The 17,418-nt window shown below is 39.2% G+C and overlaps 1 protein-coding gene across 3 annotated transcripts in view; it reads right to left on the bottom strand.

Annotated features, from left to right (window-relative positions):
* The window catches only part of PLA2G4A (phospholipase A2 group IVA), a 78,934-nt gene that overhangs the window by 50,663 nt on the left and 10,853 nt on the right, over nucleotides 1–17,418 (bottom strand). Inside the window, exons 2-4 of one of the 3 annotated variants that reach the window (XM_031047263.2) lie at nucleotides 10,718–10,820; nucleotides 10,395–10,532; nucleotides 4,397–4,478 (exon numbers count right to left, since the gene is read on the bottom strand). In XM_031047263.2, the coding sequence (XP_030903123.1) occupies nucleotides 4,397–4,478; nucleotides 10,395–10,427 (115 nt within the window). In that variant the 5' untranslated portion in view covers nucleotides 10,428–10,532; nucleotides 10,718–10,820. Of the gene's footprint in view, nucleotides 1–4,396; nucleotides 4,479–4,602; nucleotides 4,657–10,394; nucleotides 10,533–10,717; nucleotides 10,821–17,418 lie in introns of those variants that run through there. The other 2 variants (XM_005147110.3, XM_031047264.2) reach the window with 2 other exon arrangements.

Below are 17,418 nucleotides of genomic sequence, written 5' to 3' on the forward strand. Positions count from 1 at the left end.
TGTGCAGCCTGCAGAACTTGAAAGATCGGTCACCTCTGACCTACTTTTTCCAGCCAGTTAAGCTGGCAAAGAGGAGTGTGGCTTGCTTTCCCCCAGGGCCTTGCAGGAAGAGCATTATCTGGTAACACATCAACAGTTCAGCTCAGTACAGTTCAGGTATACTGTAGCTAAGTCAGGGTACAAGACAGGCCAGCTGTGATACAGAGAACAGCTGGATTAATCCTGAATGAGATGCTGTAACACAAACTTTTGTGTCCCTGTTCCAATAAAAACAGGCAAATTTCCCAATACCTTCCCTTTCAGCTACCTCATATATATGCCTAAACTGCACTTAGACTACAGGGAGTATGCCTTAAAATAAGCCAGCACCAACATGCTATGGCTCATGATGAGCACAACTCCAGGGCAAAGGCCAATGAAGAGACTGGAACTACACTGGACATCACATCCTTTCTTGCTCCACAATGCTAAAGCAGATCCAACAGCCAGGGCCAAGCTGCTGCTGAAGGCAGGGAAATGTGCATACCTGTGCTATGCAATGCCACAATTCCTAGTTTCCTTTGGAGAAGGCAGAAGGCAAATAGGAAGCATATCAGCAACACTGCCCCAGCAGAAGGATGCCTTCCTTGACTTTGGAGGGGACATCTATTGCTGGTTGCAGCAGTAAGGGCTAATTGTGCCAAAAGCCACCTACAGGAGCTGTTTTCCATCTTTGTTAGCAAGTTTTGCAATCTGGGTTGAGCTTTGTTGACTGAACTGCTCCCAGTACTGTAACTTGTTGTCAGAGCAGCCTAAGGAAACACATCCTTAATTCCAGCTGGGTGGAAAGAACCCAGGATATCAGCTGAGTACTAGTGCCATTACCTATCCAAAGTTTTAAAGTTTTTATTTTTAAGAAAATACTATTTTCCTTAAAGTGCCCAGAATTAGACTGTTTATTATTATAGCATCAAAAGTAGATGAAGCAACTGAAAGCTGCAAGTCCAAAGCAGGATTAAACAAGATTAGCAATCACTAAGAGTAGAGTCATACAACTGGTTTCCTTTGTAGACATCAGCAATGGCTTTTTATTGGGAGAAAAATAGGTCTTTAAAGACCTATGACAAAGGCACAGTATCTGGAGTAGATCCAAAACTAAACATCCACTATATAAGAACTCACTGGACTGGAAGCAAGTTCATTTCCAAAACCTCCAGTCAGAGAAGTGATTTTAAAAGATCAATTGACCCCTGCAACCACGGGAAAGCTAAGCAATTAGGTAATTAAATCCTCACCAAAATCATACAAATTTTGAGATATTCCATCTTGCATTGGGTTTATGCGGCAAGTTTTCAGCAGCAGCAGGGCTGCAAGTGTGGCTGCTGTGAGAAGGTGCTAGAAACTGCCCCCATATCATATCAAGCCAGTTTTAGCTGTCTCCAAGACAGACCAACTGCTAGCCAAGGCTGAGCACAGCAGCAGCACTGCTGGTACCTCTGTAATAATGTATCTAAGAAAGCATTTAAAAAACAAAAGCAAAACCAAAACACAAAAAAAAAAAAAAAAAAAAAAAAAAAACAAAAAAAACCCATACACCCATCAAAAAAGCCACACATCACAGCAGATGTGACAAAGAGTAGAAAATGTGAAAGAAGCAACTATGCAGATAACAAGTCAATAAAGAAGGAGGGGAAAGACATGCTCCAAGTGCCAGCACAGAAATTCCCCCATAATGACACAGCTTGTCTCCCTGCAAGCCCATGGAGGACAATGGGCAGAGTAGAGATTCACACTGAAGGCTGTGGAAGATCCCACATGAGAGCAGTTAGATGAGCTCTGAGGGAAATCACAGCCTGTGTAGAGCCCATGCAGCAGCAAACTCTCTTTGGGGGTTCAGCCAATGGAGAGGAGACCACACAGGAGCAGATTTTCTGGAGGAACTCTGGCACATGGGGGACCCATGCTGGAGCTTTCTGGTCCTGAAGGACTGTAATCCATGGAAAGGCCACAAGCTGGAGCAGCTCTTGGAGGACAACAGCCCATGGGAAGGACCCATGCTGAAGGTCATGAAGGACATTCTCCATCACATGCTGGAGCAGGGGAAAAGTGTGAGGAAGGAGTGGCAGAGACATGTTAAGAAATTACTTCAGCCCTCACTCCCCATGCCCCTGCATCACCTGGGGGGCAGGAGTGAAACTGAGTCTGGGAAGAAGGGAGGTGTAATGGGGAAGGTTAATTTTTAACTATCATACTCTACTACAATTAGTTGGTAATAAACTAATTTCCTGAAGTTGAGTCTGTTTTGCCTGTAATGGTGAACAGTAAAGTGATCACCCTGTCCTCGTCCTGACTCATGCAATCTTCTCATCATGGTTTTCCCCTCCACTCCTGCTGATGGAGGGGAAGTGGTAAGAGAAGCTTGGTGGGTGCCTGGCAGCCAGCCAAGGTCAACCCACCACACATCTGCTGCAATTCCTCATCTCAAATCCTCCAGCCTGTAAAAACGTATCGTTAGGACAGTATGTAGAGTGTAAGAGTCACCTTGAAAGGGACAGCATAAAACTGAAACAAGTGAAATCAGTAAAGGAAGTACTCCTACGCAAAGGCAACAGTAATTGGGCAGATACTTGAAATAAGAAGGGATTTGAATGAAACACTGAGAAAGAGGGAGTCTGCTCTCAAAAATTCCCCTTTCCCCTCCCCACTGAACATCCTGGATTATGCATTCTTACAGTAATTCTCATTTATCATCCCCATATTCACAGAATGAGAAACTGGTGTAAGTACCTAACTTCCTTCACATATGAAAAGCATTTGCAGGGAAACTTTGTGATGCAATTATCGCCAGTTTAATTTATTCTGATTTGTTTTATCAGCAAGAAACAAAAGCAGCTACTGTAGCTTACCTACTCAGATCCTGGTATGACCCAGATTCAGATTTCATTGTTTGTCAGATCCCTTTACAAAAATATTAAAGCTTACAGAGACAATGGGAAATCTCAGCCAAATAAAATAAAAAGGGAGGGTGGGAAGCTATCCTGGCTCCAGCTTTCTCTATTGTTCCAGCCATCCAGATCAGCAAGGCCTAAAAATATGTCTTGAATCAGCAGTGTTCTGTGTGAACTGTTTGTCACTTGAGGAAAAACACTGCTTGTAGAAGTTACAGTGTAGTGGGCATCCATTACCTAGTTTTAAGGATGATGTAACCATATTCTCCATTAATGAAGAGCTCAAAAAAATCTTGAAAAACTTGCTGAAAGTACTGCTGATGTCCCAAGCCTAGGCTTGAGGAGCCAGAGGTGTGGATAACTATGTCATTTAGGCCCTCTATGCCCAACTAGAGTTGGGGCACCATGCATAGTAAATGTCATCAAAAACTCCTTGAGCAAAGGTAGACCTGAAATACTTAAAATGCAAAATGCTACACACAAACAGCAAAATAATAAGCACTTCCACATATTTAATACTTAGATTTAATCAGGTCTTTCACAGCTATTCCAGAAAGTCCTTATACTTTTGGTTTTTCAACATTCCCCTTCCAACTGTTCCTCCTGCTTATCAAACCCCACCCTCCCCCTCAGTCCTCAAGTTTAGTATCAACAGTAGACACTAACTATGGAGAAAGAAAAAAAAAAACAACCACCAAAACAAACAAAACCCCCCCAAACCAAAACTGTTAACACACTGAAACAAAGCTGTGTGTCAGAGAAGTTGCTGTAGCTTGACCTAAAAGCAGTTACTAGGAACATGCTGGGAGAGAAACATTTGCACGTCAAACCAGCCTGAGGAGAGATCAGGAGTGTTGCACCACATTCACCCTCCCAGCTCTAGCCTGCATGTTTTGGGCTATGCAACACTTTGCATAAAGCACCAGCAAAAGGGGAGATGACCTGACATCAGTCATAATCTAGGAAGCAGGAATATTCTCTTTACAGATTCAGCTGGTGTCTTCTACAGCTCGCTGCCATGAGTTTTGCTTATCCTTACCCATTTGGGACTTTTCTTTATTCTTTTTACTCTGCATTGACTCAGCAGAGCTCTGGGCTTTTATTTTTTTCTTTTGTGCTCCCACCACCAAACCATAGTCTTTTGAAGATACAGCAATTGCCAGTTTCACTATAGTTAAAACAGCACTTTCAACTGTGCCAGAAGACTAAATGTAGGTGTTGCTTGCTTGTAGGCAAATTGTTTACAACTCATTCAGCTTTTTGGATCAATGGAAAGGAGTGGCAAATCTGCTTTCTGAGTTAGAGTGAGTGAGCAATGAAATGGGTACATTACCCTAGCTTTAACAAGCAAGAAAAAAAACCACCAACCCACTAACAGTCATTTAACGCATGACAAACTTGATGTGTCATCTCCCCCTGCCTATAGCAACAGTCTGCTAAGAAGAAAGAGACAAAATAGAAATACTCACGCATGTCACCAATCGCTCCTTTTGTGACATTTGTGGCTTTCCTTACTGTCACAGTGAATATGTGTGAATACTGGTGTTCTACCTGGAAGTCAGAGAGTTCAAAAAGGTTAAGCTCCAGAACAAAAAACAACCTATCAAAATAGGTTTCATTTTGTCCAAAAACTCTGAGAGAAATCACCCAGTCAAAACGTAAGTGAAACTCATACTGGATAGAGCATCTTAAAGCTGAACTGCAACCTGTAGCTTTACTGAAAGGTCAGTGCTTGTTTTTCCTGCAGCCACACCTACTAATCTTAATGAATAACACTCCTCCTCTCTGCAGAGCCTGCTTCAAGGCATTTAGTCAGTCAGGACAATGTGGTATAGTAAGAAAAAAAAAATAAATAAAAGGGGGCTTTTTTTTTTTTTTTTACAGTGTGCTTGGTTTTGTAATTACTGTCCCCTAGTATAAAGAATTGGTGCAATTATTTCAAAGTACATGTTCTGGAAAAAATATATGCATACTGTACACACAAGGGATATAGTTAGTAATGAACTGAATATACCTTTCTGTACACACCAATATTCAAAGTGCAAGTGTCCTTAAGACAATGGAGGCAAGGTGAAAAATCAGGCTGTTAAAACATCCACAAGCAAACTTCAAGAAGCTTCTAGAGCTTCCCGTTTCCTGCAAAGCCTAAGCACATAGCAGGAGCTGCCTTTCTAACTCCAGATCTGACCTGAATGAACTAGGGAAGTAAAAAAGACATGAAATTAAGAAACACATGTTAAAACTTTAATTAAGAGATCACTAACTCACATCATTTTCACTTTATCTACGCAGCCATAAGCTGGACCCACCTACTGAACACCACTACCAGAATGGCATATCACAAGGGAGACGAAACAACATTGGCCTTTACAGGTACACAGTACAGAGGTTGTGGGTAAGTTTTATGTTTTTGAACCAGCATCAGGTCTCACACAATTGCCTCTCAGCAGATACATCTACACTGCTATCTTCAAGCCAGTCCTACGACACAGTGCCTAGATGTTGACTCACAAGCTGGTTCAACCTGGAGTGTGATCAGCTTGGTCTTCTGTAACAGAAACTCAGGCACCGGGAGAGGCTACCTCACACCTGAGCTGTGCTTCTACAAAGAGTGTCAAAGAATGGCTGAGGTTGGAAGGGATCACCAGGGGTAATACAGTCTACCTAGTTCAACCCATATGCCTGTGTTTTCAACAGTGGCACATGCCTCCACTTAAGCTACTGCTGCTGCAAGTGCTAGACATTATAAGGGCCTCCAAGTGGTTCTCATAGCAATTTCAGAACTGGTTGTTGCAGCCAAGCCCCATTATTTCACATCTACAACATGCCTACACCCAGAGACAAGAACCAAATTCAACATCTCTAATACAAGTTAAAAAAAAAAAAAAAGTTTGTCATCTAGAGGTCTTCAAAGGCACAGCCTCATCACCATGGCAAAAAATAACTAGGAGAAAATGCTCCCAGTGATACTGAAGGTATGACTTCATCACAGACACTGGCTAACCCAGACACTGAATTGTTGCATCTTTATTACGGCTGTAATCACCTACATGCTGTGATGACTGCCGGAGGCTCATTTCATGATGTCCAACAGTAAATTTCAGCTCCTTTTCCCCTGTAAGCTGTAGGAGTTGTCTGGTTCAAAGAACAAGTAAGCAGGCAGGAAGGGAAACTGTGGCAATAAAACTATTACAAGTGGTATACTGAAATCATCATTGCACAGCAAGTGGTTCATCAACTGCAGTACAGTTGGAACCCAGACACTTCTTGAAAGTGCTCAAAGCTGTTTTATCAGTGTGCACCACCTGCACAAGCATGTCAAATTGCTGAAGTGCCAGTTTCACAATTCAGCACTGCCCTCTGTTCACACAGACTGATGTAGTTCCTTTGTCATATACAACCTTATAATTAGAAGAAATAGCCCAAAGTACTAACACACCACCCTCCTCATTCTTTGCTGTTAAGAAAGAACCTGTCCTCACTAAAGGCCACAAATCGGAGATCACTGAACATTTAGCAACAAGGAGGAGGACAGAGTTACAATTAAGTTACAAGTATGGGACATGGATTTATTTCTTAGCTCTTAGGTGGAACTCGTACAATTCTGGTGTAGTATCCCCATTTTACAGTCCTGACTATAAAATGGGGATACTACAAGATGCTCACTGACAAAAAGCACTTCTTGCATCTCCTAGTCCTACTTAGGAAACTCACATAACTAATAAAAATGCCTACCATCACGACCCTCTATTACAGGTCAATAACAGTTTTGCTAACGCTATGGCGAGAACTGCTTTGTATTCACTTAAGCAGCAATCTGTTGTTTTGCCAAAAAAGTTAAGTCTAGTTTAAGATCTGGTATCCTCCAATCTGAATGCGAGTACACAGAGGTCTGGCAAAACAGAAAAACAGTATCTTCTTAGAATCATAGAATAGTTAGGGTTGGAAAGGACCTTAAGATCATCCAGTTCCAACCCCCCTGCCATGGGCAGGGCACCTCACACTAAACCATATCACCTAAATCTCCATCCAACCTGGCCTTGAACACTTCCAGGGATGGAGCATTCACAACCTCCCTGGGTAACCCATTCCAGTACCTCACCACCCTAACAGTAAAGAATTTCTTCCTTATATCCAATCTAAACCTCCCCTGTTTAAGTTTTAACATGTTACCCCTTGTCCTGTCACTACAGTCCCTAATGAAGAGTCCCTCACCAACATCCCTGTAGGCCCCCTTCAGATACTGGAAGGCTGCTATGAGGTCTCCACACAGCCTTCTTCTTTCCCAATGCCTCACCTAAAATAACACATTGAGGTTTATAATTAGAGATATTAATATTTGTCCATAATCACACAGGAGAAATTTGCCACTATTAAAATAAACAATCTCCCTCTTTGTAAAACAACAACAACAAAAAAAACTATATACACAGAGATATACAGGGAGCTCAGAGTCTAGATCTTTTCTTACATCAAAATAAACATTTTTCATGCAATCTAAGTGCAATCAGAAATTAAGACAATTTTCCACTTAGGATCCAGTTTCTGAAAGTATCTCAAGGCCTAAATTAACAGCTAGCACAACTTTCAGATGCTTTTTTTTTTTAAAGTTTTTTTGGAAAACTGAGTTCTAAAGAAGTCAGATGCCCCCTGGAAATACCTCAAGACATGTACTGCCTATGGATACCTTTAGAAATCCAGCCCTTGCTAGTTTAGATGACAAAGCTGCATTTTGCAAAGTGACTTCACCTTAAGCCTTGATAAAAATCTGTACAATGGCAACTCCTCAATTATCCTGAAAAATAGATGATAGTACATAAATCACTTAAATGTTGCAACACTGAGTAGAGCAACATCTGCATACCTTTAAAAATCTAAGCCAGATTAAAAATTTCAGAAGCTCACAATTTAATCAAAAACCTAACTCCTAACACCCAAAGTCATCTAGCTTTCCATATGTGTTTCATTTCAATTCCTCTTTCTCCATAAATTTTGAGAAGGAGGAAAAAAGTTAAAATATGCTCTCTGAACATGGATTTTCTGAATTATGGAAATTCCTATGGAGAGTATCTACCCTTCACAGGTTCAATTTCCTAGTATTCTGCACAGCCATGGTTCAGTATCTCCTGTTCTCGTACCACACCTCTTCATCTCTTCTTACTCCTCCCTCTACCTCATTTGCTCCTTTCCCACCTTTGCCTGTTTTTTTTTTCCTCCCAGTAGAATTTCCTTAACTGATTTCCCTCTATTTTACATCTCACTTTATTTGTATGTACATAAATGCCACCACCTTCCCCACAACAGGACTGGGAAACAGAACAATGCAGTAAGATCTCTTGTAACACAATCAGGTTTTACCTATGAACCTTCCGTGCTTACTGAGAAAGCAAGGGGTTTGCATGCGTTAATGTAATAATTTTCATACCCCAGAGCGCTGAGTCACAAAATGTAACCCAATCAGGAGATACACTTGCACACAAAATACCAGTCAGGAAGGTCTGGTATAGAAAAGATTGTGCAATAAGTATTTACTGCTCAGACTTAACATTAAGGACACTTCAGCTGACAATTTCCTTGCTTTCTTAAGAAATTGTCATGAATTCCATGGTCTTCTTTCACAAGGTAAGCCAATTAAGACAAACATTCGTGCATGCACACACAAATTTTGTCTTCAAGTAATCTTTCCCACTGCTACAATATTTATCTCCCATATCAATGTTATTAAGGGCATATTACACATCTTAATTCTTTATTCTCTGAAACTAAAAACATTTTTGATACAGTTTTGTCTGTACCTGCAGTAACTTTATGAATGCTTTATTTTATTCCTCCAAGTCTTTCATAAGTCTTTCAAATGAAGAAACCTCAGAAATTTCCATTCACTTTTCAAGCAATCAACTCTTGCATTAGCAATGTTTCGGCATTAAACATTCCTGCATTGCCAGAGGACTGTGTCTATGTTCCATTTTGTTCATTATTGTATATATATTGGTATCAAAAAAAGATCTTTCATGTGAATTATTCAATTAAGTTCCTCAGATCACCCATAGAAGTACAGATCAAATGAAGCATTCCATCCAGGAGAGGGCACTGCTGCAGAAAGGACCAAGATAGAGTACACTTAAATACAGACATCAACCTGAAAGTGGTCTTTACAGCAGCATTCACAGAACTATGGAGCGAGTAAAACAACAGTTTGCCATCTGCTGGATGCAAATTCATGCAAAGGATATGACTGTGTGGGGTAGAAACCACATAACTGATAAGGGATCAGTTCAAGGAAGTATACACTGTATTTTTAGCAGTGTAAAAGTTCAACATTACGACAAATGTATATTAACTATCTTTGAGTACATATCACTTTTCCTGACACGAGATTATGTGACTGCTAGGAAAAGTGCTTCATATGAACACACCCAGCTTGTTTCAAGATTTCAGTTTGAGTAGGAATTGAATTTCACTGTTTACTTTGGAAAGCCATTTAAGCAAAGATATGCATGAATGTTACAGCAAGAAGCCAACATTCAACTAGGTGCTGAGCCGCTGCACTGGCTTGCCATGCAAAGGGCAGTTCTGCTCCCACTTCTCCTTTCCTTGTCCCTACTTCTCTACTTATACAAATTGTTCTCACATGGTTGTATTCTTTCCTCAAGCCAGTTCTGACAGCAGAGAATGAAACTTTACCAACTTTTTCCACAAATTCAGCAAGGTCAGTTGGCTCACCCCAATAACACACATTTGACAGCTGGTACAAGGGATGCAGCAGGAACACCAGAATAAAGCAGGAAGTAGGAAGCAGGAGCTTTTGGGAGCAGTATGCTGTTGAGTGACACAAGTCATTCCACTGATACTTAAAGATTGCAGGCTATAGTTTGAAGAAGATTCTCTTTGAATCAACACCACTGATACACACTAGTTTAAAATTTAAATATCCAAAATTTCTAACTTATCACTTTATCAATGCTAATAAAAAGAGAAAAATAGTTATTTGGTAATTAGAATTATACAAAAAAATTGTACTGTAAGGGAGAAAGAGACTGCTTTTGGAGATCACATTTCAGTTTGACAATCAGTAAATTAGTGTGTGCAAAAACTTGTATGAAATAGCTGCAGGATCTTTGATGAAACACTTTGAACAGACATATCCTTTAGAACAATATCCTCCAACATCATATCCATGAGGTGGTTGCTAGGAGCCAGTATTCCATTTTGACTTACACATGAGCAACGATACTCAAAGCCATGGCATGCTTTTGAAAAGCTAGCTTGAATCTTTCCAATTTCAATCAAATTCCTGAAGAAATTTGCTCTAACCACACTTCCATTATACTCTAACTTCACTTACCATTTCTCTAAGGAATTAATAACTCTAATGCTGCATGCATATTTCAAGCAAGTTCTCATATGGTACATTATACCAGACAGTATATACAAGACAGAATACAGGCAAGATTCAAAGCTACTCACCACTATGTGTTGATAAGGATCTATGACGGCCATTTTTGCTTTAGCTTTTATTCAGAACTGTCAAATGTCTATTCCAATCCTACACAGAAGAAGCTTCCTAGTTTGTCAAAGCAGACTTCAGTATGACAGATCCTTTAACTATTAAATAAAGGAAAAAAAATAAAAATTCAAAATTCTTATGTTCTTTTTAAGCCATATTTTGTAACAAAATATATTGTACGTATTTTGTAACAAATTAGTTCTCTGACATTAGGAAGGTTCCACAATTCATTTGTTTACCAAGAACTTAATTTCATGTAAGCTAAAGAGGTATAGATACTTACTTGCCTGAACTAGAAAAATTTCCTGTGCTTATTTCCTCTACTTCAGTGTATGACCATGAACCAATTGTCTTGAATTCCAGTCATCCAAGTGTTTTTAGCAGCTCTACAGATAAACGAAAGAATAGGGACACTATATTTATTCCATGCATTCAAATGTATATGCTTTCATGCATTACAATCCCGGGGGGGGGGAGGGGGGGAATTAAAAAAAAAAAGAGAAAAATCACAGTTAATTAGCCCTTTTACAGTACTGACAAATTCCTGGTTCCCATGCTTTGCTCGTGTATTAAAGTGCTCACACGGTCAGGAAAAAGACAAAGGTCCTCTTTTTATCTTCCTTTCTGTACAAGGTGAGGTACAAGGCTATGTCCTGCACTCGCCCCAAGGGACATGAATTTTAGAACTAAAAAGCCAGTTAGACAGCATAAGCACAATAGTTAGCAACTTGCACCAGACAACTGCAACCCTCCCTAGTAAGGGTCTGTTTAGGTATTTTAACACAGCTTTTCATATCATGTTCACTTTGAAAGCTTTTTCCACAGAGCCAATTCCCAAAGTCACACCCAACTGCACCTAAGAAAATAAGAGAAAACCAATTCCAGCATCTAATCCACAGCAACAGCACAGGAGAGTTCATTTGGCAGCTGCCCATTTAACTACAAACAGGCAGCAATGATGCCCTCTGTAAACCTGGGAAGGGAATTCAACAGAAGAGGCTTTGATGGGCAAACTGCAAACCAGCTGGCAGCAGTTAAACAGGTTCTTCCTAGGTCAGTTTTCCCACCACTTTGTAAAGATTTTTACTGAAATCAGGGGCTACCAGAGGCCTTAAACTTCAGAACTGTTTCCAAGCATCAAAGTAAAACATACTAAGAAGCATATTAAGAAAAGTTATTCCTTTCCACATATCTAAAAAAAATGCAAAAAGAAAAACAAAAGAAATAAAAAAACCAACAACTAAACCATGGCAACTGTTGGACAGAAACTGCTCTCAGATTCAAGTGGACCACAGTCAGACTTGAACCATGAGAAGCTTCACAGTAGGAAATAAAAAAGCACCATATGGGACTTGGTCTTACAGAAACAATTCCTTATCCTCAATTTTGAAATGGCAGAATAAGCCCTAAACAATTATTATTTATGTCACTCCAAAACCCTTACTCTTAAGCAACTGCATGCAGGCATTTCTATAAAAATTTTGTTATGATCACTAGAACATTAAAATATCCTTTCTTTAATCCTGTCAGCTCTAACAATAGCTTGAGGCTAGAAATTACTCTGAGTTTATTTCTTTATTTTTGTCTAGGGAAGTCTGAATAAGAAAGACTTTAACATACATTCAGTTCATGGTTTTCATTCAAGGCAGCTCAGTGACAGGGCAACAGGAACAAGCCATCTTTATCATAAAAAGTGATTAGTTTTTCAGGCTTAGAGGAAAAATCTGTAACAAAAATCCACCTTTATTTCTCCTACTGCACTAATAATTGCAAATACTTGTTCTTATTACAAATCTATCCAGTAAATTCATTAGTGGTGCAAACAGGAAGATTAGAGGGAGGTAACATTGCGTTTATAAACATATTGCATAGCTGGTTTGTTATATTCCAGTTTATTTTATCTCGTGTCCCACTTAAACCATGACATTCGAGAACCTTGGTAAACAAGCTCTGCTGTATCAGGTTTTGAGGAACTGCTGGAAACTTGCAATCAAGAAAAGGGCAATCAAAAAAAGGGAAGAGTAAGGACTATCCAAGCACTGTAATGATGAGGAAATTTGTAAGTCATAAACCAGAAAATATACCATTTCCCCTAACTGCACAGTCAACTACCAACAAGTTACCATGCTTGTTTTTAGAGGATGCAGGAAACCAAGCTGAGGATACTGCTCTATCTGCAGAAATAAGAAAATGGGTTAGGCCTAGGATGTGAACCCTGCTTCAAGTTATTTGTCTAGCATCCCAAAGGCAGAGTTCCAGTTCTCCAGATCATCACTCAACTGGTCAACTGGTCGAGACATGATATCATCCTCTCTTTTCTTATAACCCCCTGCCTCATTTATTTCAACATCTGCAGGAAAAACATTTGTGATCTTTCAAAACAACAGTGTCTGACTACAGAGATATAATAACTCCCCAAGCACAGCCCATTGTCGTCCATGTTGAATGAGGCAAGGATCACGCAGACAGACAAATATGCAATCACATCATTAACAACTGTATCATAAACACACATGCTCAAATGGCAAGCTAAAGATATATAGCCAGAGTCTCTGTAAAGGGTCAGGGAGCAAATAGATCATGATGTGGTACATAAAGCTTGATATCTTATGTTTCCATACAGTTCTAACCAACAGTGTAACACGCCAGCCCTAGACATGCTGGTATTATTCCAAATTGGAGCTCTTGGCTTGCTGTCTTAATTACAGTCTTTCACATGAAATATACAGAGGCAAAGACAGACATCCAGTGCTATTTCAGATATGCAAGTGTCACTGAGGCACCCCAAGGCTGACAGATGTACAGGTATTCATGCTCTGCCAGAAGCCAGCAGGACATTTGAAGTGGTAACAGACATCTATGTTTAAGTGACCTGAATACTTATGTCCATTACAGTGGATTTAACCAAAATCAGAATTATGTGATCCTAATATAATTACACCACACCTTTTACAAGCTTGCACTACATTATCAATAGAATTTCGGTGAAGCACACTAATGTATTTCTGCATCTAAAAATTTTGGTGTGGCAGAGAGCGAAAGTGCTTTTACATTCATCAAGCACAACAAAGAAAGTCTTGAGGAATGTTTACTTCAAACATGTGCAGTAAGAAGAGCTGTGACCTCAAAATTACCTCACCTACCACCGCTACTATACACTGCACATTCCACAAAGACTAATAGAAAGATCATTGACTAATTAAGGACTCTATCACAAGCACACAGAGCTGAACTGTAGTTGAAGCTCGTGCAGACCAGCCCTTGACAGATTGCAGGTGAAGTATCACTTCTAAGCAAGTCTCCAAAGACATTTTAACATTATTAACATTCATTGCTTTGTTTCTCTGATATCTGGTAATACTGAAGCACCTGTGAACTGTGCTGTTGCCAAGTTTGATAGAATTCTTTCCTAAAGCACTAACAAAAGTACCTTGCAGGCAATGCCTCTGCAATAACAGAGGCATAAATTCTGTCAATTCATGCAGTATCACCAAAATTAACTAAGCTGGCCAGACTGAGAATCAACTTCTTTATAGTTTTTTACAAATGTCAAAGTTTACAAAACACCATGGCAAACACATCTCTTGAAAGATTACTGTTTAGCTTGGTCATGCAATACAGAGACAACTTTCTGTTAAATTTCTAAATCTCCCTTTCATCCAAATGCGACCTCTACTTCTATCAATCCAAGAGCATTTAATTTCAGTTTCAGACATCAACAGTAACAACCTATTAATGGATAGGTTAATTGCTGTTTGAAATCAAGACAATTCTGTGACCTTGGTTGATTTTTACTTGAGATGACAGACTGAAATGGATAAGAGATTATTGTCTCTAAAGACCAATAAATAACAGAGCAATTCCACAAAGAGTTACACACACAGAGAGACTATTACTGCAACATTTTTATCCTTTGTGTTGATTCAGTAAATTCCTGCAGATACTTCAGTTTTAGAGGATATGCCCAGGAAAAAGGACAAGAAGAATAATGAGATTTTCCCATTTCATGCTGAACATGAGCTTACTCCACACTTAGTCTCACCAAGGGGAAGGGTCTCAAAATGGGTAAAGCACAATACAATGTAAGTATCACCAGCAGGGTAAGTCCTCAATATCGTAAGAGGAAAAATCATACGGAAATTGTTTATATCAAGCTGGCCAATTCTTTAAAATCAAAAGACCTGGATAATTAAAAAAAAAAAAAAAAAAGTGACTCACTGGTACAGTCATTAATGCTTAATCTAACATGATAAGAATAAGGGGTACAGGATAAGCTCAGTATTGACTCAGGCTCTTGGTATGAATGTCACCATCCATTTTTATCATATAACAGAAATTTATTTAGTTAGATTGATCCTGTGATTGTTTAACAGAAATAATAAGTAATCTGTTTCTACATGATTTTCCCCAGCATCCTGGAAAATCACTGTAATGATATTTCTTAATTTAGGTCTTTCCACACAAGAAACAAGGCTCACCTCTTACTCTGTGTAGAGCTCCCATTGCTCCATTTTCATTACAAATTAAAAGTATATGCTTTGCTGATGTGCAGTGATTGTTCTTCCCATGCCTTGCTACCACGGGTGGCAGGAAGGATTCTAAGCATATTCTGGGGCGAACTTTGGCAAGGAAGTTGGTACAACATAAATAGCAAGATAGGAGATTTTGAGATTGGGAAACCACATTTGACTTCCTGCTAAAGAGGATGTAATAGATGAAGGAGATTGTGAATCTCTTCTTGAAAGATGACCTGTTAGCCTGTAACCAATTATTGAAACTATGGCTGATACAGAGTAACTAAGATTTCCTTTCAGCAAAGAGATTAAAATACCTTAGCAGGGCTGAAAGTCTGGAAACATCACAGAAGCCAGGAACAAGATAAATTTCAACCCTATTTAGTGCTGGAGGCTACTTTAGAGGCCAAAAGCGAAGAAGACAAAAGTGGCAAAAAACCCCAACCAACCAAACAAAAAAAAAAAAGAACAACCCACAGTCAGGCTAGTTCCCTATATACAGCTGTCCACCACCTCCTGGAGAGCTCCACATTAGAGTAACCTCCTGTAACAGGAGGCGAGTCAGAGGAAGTCAGACATAATCCTGTAATATACTTCATTAAGATGGATTTAGCCTAAAAGAAGAGAAATAATTAAAAATCTCTATTCTACATTCTTGAAGGAATGACTTTACCAAGAGGAATATTAACATTCAGGATCAGGCCCAGTCAGCAAAGGTTCATGAAGAGCAGGTCCTGCCTGATCAACCTGATCACCTTCTACAAAAAGGTGACCCACCTGGTTGATGAGGGAAAGGCTGTGAACATTGGCTATTTGGACTGAAGTAAAGCATTTGACAAGGTCTCCCACAGTGTTCACCTGGACAAATTGGCTGCTTACAGCCTGGATAGGTGTATTCTGGACTGAGTTGGAAACTGGGCGGATGGCAGAGCCCGGAGTGGTGGTAAATGGTAGCATGTCTAGATGGCAGTCACTAGTGACACCCCTCAGCATTTGGTGTTAGGGCCAGTGTTGTTTATCATCTTCACTGATGATTTGGATGAGGGGATTGAATGATTCTGCAAAAGTGGATTTGAATAATTTCAAAGTAAGGACTTTATTTGAAAATGAAAGAGTTCCTTGAGTTAACACAGTCAAATTAGCTTTTCTTCAACAACTTACATTTTACTTGTCTGGAAATAGAATTAGAAAGAAAATAAAATTTAAAAAAAGCCTCGAATATTAAAAGCAAAAAAACAAAACAAAACAAGTTCATCTGAGGGACTCCAAGAGTATTCTTTAAAAGTAGCAAAGATCACTGTCTTTTGCTACAGAAATACAAGCCACAAGACAGATAGTTCAGATAGCAGAGTCTCAAAATTTGTTAAAAAAACTCAAGCAATTGATCAGTAAATCCCTACTGTGTGGGTCCAGCTCCCTGTAGAGTATGTGGGAAGCAGCTGTCTTGTTTTTCCAGCAAGAAAGCCAAAACACAAAGAAGAATGTGAAAAATCTGGTGGAATTTCCATGAAAAAGAAGAATTATTAGGACATATAACCTGTCAAAACAATCACAGTACACTAGTCAAGTCCACCTATTATTGAAACCATTTCAAAAAGATCATCCATGCAAGCTATTTGTTATATGCACCCTGCTATTAAGCAAAAGGAAAATTGAAAAGTATCCAATATTTATGTATATTAGGGTTTCAGAACTTAAGTTATTCCACAAAAAAAAAATTATGTATGACAGTTATCCATTTAATGTCATTTGTACTTTTGGAAGTCCAACATAAGGTAGTAGAGAACAAAACCTCACCTTTAAAGATAATAGGTGCCCCAAGCACCTAGCACATTCAAGAGTTCAAGCTAGGTTCTTAGAAGCAGAAAAGTCTGATATCAGTGGGAGCTTTAAAAGCATTGGAAAAAATGCAAACACTTAAATAATAACCTCTAAAATTAAATCATATACCTCTCCAGTGCAACACCTAACTGGACATAGTTGCTTGTTGAATATATTCCTTTAACACTTTAGTGAATGGAAGAAAAACCTCCAATGCGTTTAATTCTTACCTGGACTTTTGACAAAACTTTCCACTTTCTCTACTGTGCTGGTCAAGAACTGTTGCCTGTTAAAACTTCCAGGAGCCCCCTTTAAGAAGCCTTATTGGTACCATGTAAAGAACGGTTGCTGAATGTCTTAGGGCACTATATTGAGACTCCAAAGATCTCAAACCAAACCCCTCATTCTTCCTTGGTGACAACAGGGAGGTCATCCAACTTCTAATATCTCTGGGCTAATGCCTTTAAAGGATTTTAATAAATCATGAGAGTTTGCTTCTTATGCATCTTTGAACTTAGCTATGCCTTCATTTTTTTTATCGCTTTCCTGCTGTAAAATAGGGATGGCATAAAATAAATTAAAAAAAAAAAACGAAAATAAAAAAAAACACACAAAACTTTAGGAAAAGTACTAGAATAAATTTTGATGT

Source organism: Melopsittacus undulatus, chromosome 6 (assembly GCF_012275295.1).
Source record: "Melopsittacus undulatus isolate bMelUnd1 chromosome 6, bMelUnd1.mat.Z, whole genome shotgun sequence".
NCBI lineage: Eukaryota > Metazoa > Chordata > Aves > Psittaciformes > Psittaculidae > Melopsittacus > Melopsittacus undulatus.